At 40.8% G+C, this 9,794-nt stretch overlaps 1 protein-coding gene across 1 annotated transcript; it reads right to left on the reverse strand.

Annotated features, from left to right (window-relative positions):
* Positions 1 to 3,896: 3,896 nt before the first annotated feature.
* LOC134467169 (uncharacterized) lies at positions 3,897 to 7,152 on the reverse strand. The gene is made up of 9 exons (XM_063221078.1): positions 6,968 to 7,152; positions 6,388 to 6,409; positions 6,204 to 6,277; positions 5,588 to 5,872; positions 5,251 to 5,286; positions 5,070 to 5,137; positions 4,602 to 4,699; positions 4,224 to 4,270; positions 3,897 to 4,044 (listed from the first exon to the last, which is right to left on the reverse strand). Exons 1-9 carry the CDS (start codon positions 7,007 to 7,009, stop codon positions 4,009 to 4,011), a joined length of 708 nt encoding a protein of 235 aa, XP_063077148.1. The 5' UTR covers positions 7,010 to 7,152; the 3' UTR covers positions 3,897 to 4,008.
* Positions 7,153 to 9,794: the final 2,642 nt, after the last annotated feature.

Genomic DNA, 9,794 nt, shown 5'->3' on the forward strand with positions numbered 1-9,794 from the left:
ACATTTAACATTGACTTTACAGTGTCTTGCATTAAGTTTAACATTACATTTCACTGTCCCACTTTAGGACAATGACTGTCCCACATTAGGAAGTCGCTCATGCTCTGAGATGCTTGGGCACTAAGAGCACTAATGTCTGTATAATTTCTTTTATGAAAAAAATATCTGCGTTTTTTCTCTTTATTTTATGAGGGCACCCCTGGGGGATTCCAAAAATGTATTGGATGTGGATTTAATGTGTTGTCTTGACATTGTAATAGTCTTCAGAAGTCCGAAAACCCAAAAATGGCCCACATTAGGGCAATCCACCCTACTCCTAGTAGTCAGATGATTTTTAACACCGCCATCTCTGCTGATTTCCTCCCCCCAATTTCACCCCAGCCCCAACAACATTCCTCATGCGTCTTAAAAACATTTTTGTTTTGTTTTGAACTTCTTTTTTTACTTTGATTTTTTTTCTACTATGATTTGCCTTTGGTTCAGTTGGGTGGAGTTGAGCTGCTGTAGGAACAGATTAGTCATCATTTTCCCCTCCTGATACTGTAAAAACACACACACACACACACACACACACACACACACACACACACACACACACACACACACACACACACACACACACACACACACACACACACACACACACACACACACACACACAGACACACACACACAGTGATGGCCTTAAGCCTTCAGATCAGCACTCCAGTTGTGTTTCTTGGGAATTGACCACATGACCTGTCATGTCATGATTGTGTGTGTGTGCGCGCACTTAAAAGACTTCATGGTGTGTTAACCTCGAGCACTTGTGCCAGTTTCTTAGCAGTGAGTTTGATCATGTGTCATTTTGAAGCCCCTCCCCCTTTGTTTGTTTCGCCATGTGGCCTTAAAACACCATCACCAGCACAACTGGGCATGTAACACACACACACACACACACACGGAAGCCAGTGCATCATCACCTGGTCACCTGTGCCAGTCCCCTCAGGTCCTTGTCATCTAGATGTCGCGTCTGCCCCTCCCCTACTCATATCAGCCAATAGGAGGGTCATATCGGGTGGCCGTAGAGGTCCCCTTGAGGTTCATTGGTCATATCTATGGGAGCGGCCAGGGGTCATGTAGAACCATGAAGCCCAGTCAGATCTCAAGCACATCCATCTTCTTTTAGCCGGGTGCAAGGTCAAAAAGTGTAGTTCGTGTAAGGCAAGGAAGAACCGCACATCGATGAGCTACCTTTTAATCCATCTTTGAAAAAAAAAAATTGGATTTAAAGGGAGCTCATCAGTGTGCGGTTCCTCCTTGTCTGTCATGTACAACCATACTTGTGGGAGGGGCTTAGAGGTCACCTGGAGGTCATATCTGTGGGAGATCATTCGGGGCTGCATCTTCTGTGTGTGGTTTTTAGGGTTGTCTGTGTCATTTGTACCTCGAAGAGTTTCTCTGTCCTCTTTGTCACTGTTGTCTCTCATTTGGAGATTATCCCTCTCGCCTGTGTCCACATGAATCCTGATCAGAACAAACTCAACTAATGTGTCTGTTTCATATTTTTGTGCACCTCATGGACATGTTTGACATAAAGAATAAAGATGGGAGTTAAAGTATTGAGTGGGATGCTCTTGTCTTAATTCATCACGGTTAGCTGGTATTTCCTCTGCCACACACACACACCTCTTTCAGTCCCTCTCAACATGTACCTCACTAGCTTTGACATACTGTAGTTTGTCACAACAATGATTGTACAGTCTTGGGTATGACCAAAAAGTCACATATTCAAATGTCCAAGTGGGATATTGGCTATGTCTACTAATATACAGACCTAAGAACTCCTTACTCTAATGTACAGGCCCAAGACAACCTCAGTCTAATATACAGACCCAAGTCCACTTAATTATTCAAATCAAAAACTACCATGCTGCCGTACAAAGACACAGCGTAGTAACTATGCCAACATTGAAACTGAGAAAAGGCCTTCCAAGTATTGGGTATTAGGTTGGATATTGTAGTTACTGCAAATTTGACATCGCAAAAATCTCTAAAACGGGACATATTTGGATCATAAGGCCTTGTCACAAGATAAAGGAGGTGTAAAGGCGGCCATTTTCAGTCTAAACTCAATTAAATTCATAGTAACTGCACTTTGCCTTGTAGGGCAGCATAGCCTTCACACATACAGACTCAGACTACTGTAGGCAGGGCCGCTGACAGCTTTGACCAGGCCCGGGACAAAATCAACTAAAAGGGCCTCTGACCCAATTAATATAATGCAACGAGGACCCAATTCTGGGCGGCCTTCGCAGTGAGTGTGTTGTATATATTCACGTGTGAAATCTATGTAGTCGGTCCATGTAAGATTTTGGTCCATCACAAAACCTATACTATGTTGTGGATTTTTGAAGGTTGGTTATTTTTCTTTTGGATTTGAAAGGAGGTAGAGATGATATTGTCTTCAGACTCCATGGTGAAGACTTGAAAGTGAGGCCTGTGCTTACAAGGCAAGACTGTGCAGTGTGATTAGCATATGCCAGACAACATCAAAATTGGCATATTGTCAAGTGAAGTACAGTATGTCAAATGTCTATTTGGTTATTTTCCTTTAGCATTTCACAGGAGGAAGATACGGTATTGCCTTTCTCCTGTCATAGTGACCAGACTTACATAGAGGTTATTACATTACATTATTACATTACATTGCACTTAGCTGACGCTTTCATTTATCCAAAGCGACTTAGTTATTATTTGTCAGGGTATTGGTTACAGTCCCTGGAGCAATGTGGGGTTAGGTGCCTTGCTCAAGGGCACTTCAGCCATGGATGGAGATGTACAGTAGGGAGAGGTCAGGGGGGATTCAAACCTGCAACCCTTAGATTGAAAGACCAACTCTAACCACTGAGTCACGATTGCCCCAAGGTCAAGAAGGATATTTCTCAATCATTAAAATAAAGATATTGTATGTACTACTCAAACATCTCATCCTGTAAAACATGTAGCAACGAACACGGGAACCTCTGGAGCTGTGGGTGGTAACAGTCCCAGTTGTCACACAACGTATTCTCATAAGATGCATATAAATACAACACCTCGTCCGGCACCATTTTCACATTGACAAAACAAGAATTGTTTGATGCCACAATAGCCAGGTTACAGTTTTTATTAGTCTATTCATAAAATTCATGTCCATGTATGTCATATCAAAATGAGAAGAGATAGAATAGCAAGCTTGTATTGCCATTATACATAGTATAATGAAATGTACAGAAGCTCTTTAAAAATGCACATGGTGCATTATCAAATAATATGAACTATAAAACTACACTGTACAGCTACCACATATAAACTTTTATGCGATAAAATCCATTCAAAACCCACAAGCGACAGACAGACACATGAAAATGAAAAGACTTGAGACTGAACAGGAAGTAACTTGACTTGAGAAGTGACTTGCAGCATGAAAGTGATAGAGGTGACATGAGTTGGCACATTGGCAGTGACAGCAGTGGTGTACATCAATACCCACCACAAAAAAAATGCTCAAATAGTATACCTACCACAAATAAGTAGACTACACCACTGAGTGACAGTGCAAATGTGACAGTTTTCCGTTAACAGACAATGCAATAGTTTCAAACTGACTAGAGCTCAAGTGGCTAGCAGTAGAGGTGGCAGTGAGAGTCACAGTACAAATATGTCAGTACCCAGTGCAATCTTGAGTTAGGACAAATCAGAAGATTAAGCAGTACATTTGGAATTCATGAAGTATTTTAATAATAATAATAATAATAATAGTAATAATAATAATAGCCAGAGTAATAATAATAATAATGATAAAAATAGTAATAATAAAAATAAAAATAATAATAATGTGGTGATGATGATCATGATGGTGATGATGGTAGACACTAATGGTCAAGGCAGGGGCCTCACTGTGGTCTGTAGACAGACACAGCCTTATGTTGGAGGCAGCGATGTTGTTGGGAGGACATGGGGAAGACAGCTGCGGGGATCAGTAGCCTACAGGGAGGAGGTGGTCCGCTTCTCCTCAGCAATCTGTGGACAAGCAGGTGGTTAGAATCTTATTCACAACATAATAGAACAACATTCATTAGAAGCAACAAATGTTATGAAGATACAAAGTACACACTCCCAACATTTATCATGAAATTATACTGTACCTGATCTCCCATCAATGCATTTAGGTGAAAAAGGAAAACTCCTGTTTGACTTACCACATAAAGGCGAGTTCCGGCCCACATCTTCCTCCAGCTGTCTCTCACTATATATAGTAAACAAGCACCACAATGTTAATTAATGTAAAACAAAAGAACAACTTCACTTATGTTGACTTGGGCTTATAAATAACTTCAAATGGACTGACTGCACTTAACTCTTAAGGATATGCTTGCAATTATGAACTTTCTTTCTTCAGAAAAATAATCATCCCAAAAGATCACTTAGAACAACTAATATGTCACGTGCCAAATGTCCAAAATAAAAAAATAAAAAAAACAGCACAGACATACAGTGTCTGACCTCTCAGTATTTGGCAAATTGCGAGAAAAGGAAAGAGGGCAGGGCAGATGCAGGAATGGAAGTTCCCAACTCACCTCGCTTGTGGGGCGGCTTGTGGCCAGGGGGGTAAGAAGGCAGGGGGATAAAGGGTGTTCCTCTGAGTTCAGCCACCTTGTCCATGTACTCTATGAGTCTGCATGGGGAACAGCCATCTTAGTTTGTATGCAGCACAATGTTACATTTTATGTTGCAGCATTATTTCACAAACTCAAACAGCTAAGCTTTCTTTTGAGGCCCAAATTTGTAAACATGTAGCATGTCAAATGATGTGCGTTATGTGCATTTCACCATTTAAAAAGGAGTAGGTAGGCCTACATGTTGGGTATGCACAGTGTGTTTTCTAAATATTTGAGATTGACTTAAAAGAATGAGGTCATTATATAAATATTGTCCAGTGTAGATACAGATGTGACTGAAGTGAGACGGAGCCCTTTCAGAAAAGTGTCTGCCAAATTCATCAAACTGTAGAAGTGTAACAATGAGAAGAGAGAGACATGCTGCACCTGTGATGGAGGGAGAAGATCTCTCCTCGTTTCTCACTCAGCTCTCTCTGCAAGCTCGAGGTCTTGAGCTGTGTCAATAGAAAAGAGGCCACATGAAATTGGGACAAAAATGTATGTTGAGAGTAGTATGAGTATGAGTGCAGTATGTTTAGAAGTACAATGGGATCAAAAATATGCTTACAAGTCTCCTGTGAGCGCTCTTTTCCAGTGAGGAAATCTGTAAAAACACAAGCAGCAGACATGTTTGTTATTTATAACATTATAATATCATTTTAGCAAATGAAATATAACAAACGCACACCACACATACTGTATGCACGCACACATATGCACACATATGCAGATTAGTCTGGAAGCGATTGTATCAGCCTAATTTCACAACATCTCAGCTAGACCTATAGTGCAGGAATCCTGTGTGTTTCTACTTGTTTTTAACCTTCTTGGGTTCAGTGTTGTTCTCAACTGACATGACCTGTGTAAGTCTATAACACAACCCTATAGTTGCTAGTTGGACTTACTGTGGTCCTGTAGGACATTTCCCTGTTCTCCAGCTCAGAGATCGTGTGATGAAGAGTTCTGATTTCACCCTGTGCTCTTCTAGTTCTGGACTCAGTTGCTTGGTGTTGTTGTGCCAGTTGCCTGGTGAGACGTTTGATTATCACATCTTTGTCATCATTTGTGGATCTCAGGTGTTGGTTTTGGGTTTGCAGTGTGGAGATCGTGGATCTCAGGTGTTGGTTTTTCTCCTCTGTGACACGCTGGGAGCTCCTAGAACTGCTCAGCTCTTCCTGCAGCTTCTTGGTCTGCATAGTATCAGTGGCAATCATTGGCATGGATTATAACATACATTTGGTAACCACACTGAGTGACTATCAGAATGACATGCTCAGAGAAGTATGTGCTCAGTTCTTGAGTATTCATGCCAGATTGACATTCATTCATTCATTCATTCATTCATTCATTCATTCATTCATTCATTCATTCATTCATTCATTCATTCATTCATTCATCACCCTCAGTGTTTCTGACACCAATTTGGGTAGGTGGGCATTGTGGGTAGGTCTACCGTTATGGCAAATAACACAGTACATTCTCTATAGAAATCCTGATCCTAAATCATTTTGGAAAGCCTACCAGCAAGTCCAGCTCAGCAATCTTGGCCTCATGCTGTAATAGGAGCTGGAGCATGTCGTCATACTTGGAAGATTCTAAGGATGATACCAAGATGATTTGAGGATGGAGATAAACTCAAAACAATATTCAAAATAATCAAAACTAACAACTTAACTAAGACACTCTAATAGACAAAAAAACTTACCTCGACACTTCTCCTGTGGACCCTACAAAACATTACAAGGCTTGTGTTAATTTGATGAGTAGCCTATAGGCCTATATAGGCCTACACCATACAGCAAAGTCATGGATCTTAAATAAAACAATAACTTAGACTGGAAGTGTTTTGCTACTTAGAACCAAATGAGGAATACTCCAAAACCAGCTCAAATGTATCAATATTTTCAGCACTAATACCATAGGAATAACTGCTGAAAAGAACCACTGTAGGCCTACTAATAGGTCATCGGTAAGGACACCAGAAAAATTGGAGCATAGGCTACAGTTGGCTACTGTAGTGCTAAGAGTTACTAGAATAAACACGTGTTTATCTGTTAAACAACAACAAAAATAGCAATGGGCCTATGAAGGCCTACAATTTGTTGTTGATTGTGGAAAAGAGAAAATAATGAACAAAACAAAAATCTTCAATAGCACACAAAATCACATTGGTTATGCCTGCCTATCTTCTATGGGGTACTGCTATGATAGGAAAAACTACTTCATGACATAATTTGCTTAAAAAACAACAACAATCTCAATATGATCAATCATCGTTGACTTACGTCGCCCGAAGAGGTCATGCAACATGACAGATTTTTTCCCATTTCATCTGGATGAAGTTCTCGGTAAATCCAGCAGGTGTCGCAAAAGCTTTCCTGTCCGAATCAAGATTCGCCTTTAAAAGTAGCCTAGTATTTCTCCGCAGGTATCAGCAAAATCGCTCGTCTCAGTGTTTATCAGGTTTCGAAATGAATGCAAAATGTAACATAGAACGTTCAAGTTCAAAGTGGAACACTGAGACTTGAACTAGAATATTAGGCGAGTTGCTGATGATGTCATAATGAATTGCTTATTTTTAAATCTAATGCCATGGTTCAGGCTGAAGTGAAATTTTGGCTTACAAAACATTTTCTTTATAAGCCTACACGGCACATTTCATGTAGAACTAACCGGGAAGCGACTGCTATTGCCACTACACACGTTTAAAAAATAATTTCAGATGGAACGTTCTAAAAAAATAAAATAAAATGAAGTCTAGGCCTATTTAATTCATTTACTTTCATTTAGACCTAATAGCCTATTTGGACAAAAGTGTTGTCTTTCTAAGGCTATTGGCAGAACACCTTTTAAAGATTTGCATAATTAGTTATGCATAGGCCTACTTGTTTATGGACTGATTGAAATCTTTGTATGAATGTTTTCTTTCAAATAGGCTATATTATTATTATCATCATTATTATTACTCTTATAGGCTAATTATTATTATTATCATTAGTAGTAGTAGTATTGTTGTCGTTGTTAATATTATTGTTATCATTATTGCTATTATTGCTTGTTTTATAGGCCTACAGTACATAATAGACCTAATAGCCTCTTTAATGTAGGCTATAATTCATTCATTCATGGGCGGGAACGGTGAAATACACATAAGAGAAAAAAATGAAAATGGGTTCACAAATGTATCACTGTTCCCGCCCATGAATAAATCAAATAATAATCAGTAGGGAAAAAAGGCATAAGCTATTTGGTCTACATGTAGTCTTATATGAATAGGCCTAAATAAAACTAGCAATAATAGCAATAATGATATCAATAATATTAATAAAAACAACATAATTAGTAACAATAATAATATAGCCTATTTGAAAGAAAACATTCATACAAAGACTGTCAAAGAAACATGTTTAATATTCTTATGGGGCTTTTCCAAGTGCCAGCGTTTCCCAACCTTTTTTTGTCAAAATGACACTCAAACAAAAGTATCTGGAAGATAAGTTTTATTCAAAGCAACTTTACAAAACAGTAGCAGTACAGTGCTAACACGGAGGTAGCGGCCATCTCTCTGTTCCACCCACCCAGCCAGCCAGCGTATCCAGTATGCGTGTGTGTATGTGCACGTGTGAGAGAGAGTGTGAATGTGTGAGCAGGAGGAAGTCTGACTAGGTTTGCCAGTGACGGATTTTTTATGACACACACACACAACAGTAGGCTACATCTGTATCATCAGTCTCTAGAGCAGCACACACACAAATACAGGTTAAGTCTCATGGGTGTAACTGCTTTGACCGGGCCCGGTCAAAGCTATCTGAAAGGCCCCCCACTCCAGAATGTAATGGGGACCCAAATTTGACCAGTCTGGGTGTGGTGTTCTCAGATAAATTGAGCTGAATATATGGATAGACTACTGCTCCTTGGCTGCACACACACACACTGAATTCAGTACGTGTTGAGTGGTGCAGTACATTTGCAGATACACTGCTGCTCATTGGCTGTGTGCAGGTGACTGAGGGTAACACACACACACGCACGCACGCACACACGCACGTACGCATGCACACACGCATGCATGCACGCACGCACGCACGCACACGTGCACACACGTATGCACGCACACACACACACACACACACACACACACACACACACACACACACACACACACACACACACACTTCTCACTACCTGTGGTGCCGACTGCATGCATACCAGCAGGCCTCAGTGTGAGTTACCTGGTGGCTTGGCAAGCAGTGAGGAGGTTACTTGGAGCCAGGTGTAGAGGGCACCTGCAGTGTGAGAAATATAAACTTTATTACAGGCTCAGGGCCCAAAAGGCATACACATTACATTACATTACATTACATTGCATTTGGCAGACGCTTTATAACCAAAGCGACTTTCAAAAGAGGACATATTCAAGCCAACATCACAAGCAAATACAATGTGCACAGGAGATATACAGAACAACAAGTGCAGTTGCAGAGGGGTAAGTTTCTTTTTTTTAAACTTTTTTTTTATTTTAATTAAAGAGTAAATAACGAGTACACACACACAACTAAACTAAACTAAACATCATGTCAGGAGTCTGCCCTGGGGCAAGGCCAGTTCAAGCATTAGTCTAGTAGATTCTTTCGAAAGAGGAAGGTCTTCAGTTGTTTCTTGAAGGCTGCAAGAGATGTGCTTAGTCTTGCTGCCTCTGGGAGACCGTTCCACCACTTGGGTACCACAACAGAGAGCAATCTTGACTGGGAGTACCTAGAGCGACTGGATGGCAGAGCCAGACGGCTTGTGCTGGATGAGCGCAGTTCTCTTCCAGTAACATAGGGCGTTAGTAGGTCCTTCAGATAAGCTGGGGCCGTTCCTGTGATGGTTTTGTAGGCAAGGGTCAATGCCTTGTGCTTGATCCGGGCGGCGATCGGTAACCAGTGCAACTCAATAAATAGAGGAGTAACATGGGTCCTTTTGGGTTGATTGAATATCAACCGTGCCGCCGCATTCTGGATCATCTGCAGAGGTTTCAGCGCACAAGCAGGTAGGCCTGTCATGAGTGAGTTGCAGTAGTCAACGCGGGACAGGACAGTGGCCTGCACCAGTCGTTGTGTAGAATATTGT

This window comes from Engraulis encrasicolus, chromosome 17, assembly GCF_034702125.1.
Source record: "Engraulis encrasicolus isolate BLACKSEA-1 chromosome 17, IST_EnEncr_1.0, whole genome shotgun sequence".
NCBI lineage: Eukaryota > Metazoa > Chordata > Actinopteri > Clupeiformes > Engraulidae > Engraulis > Engraulis encrasicolus.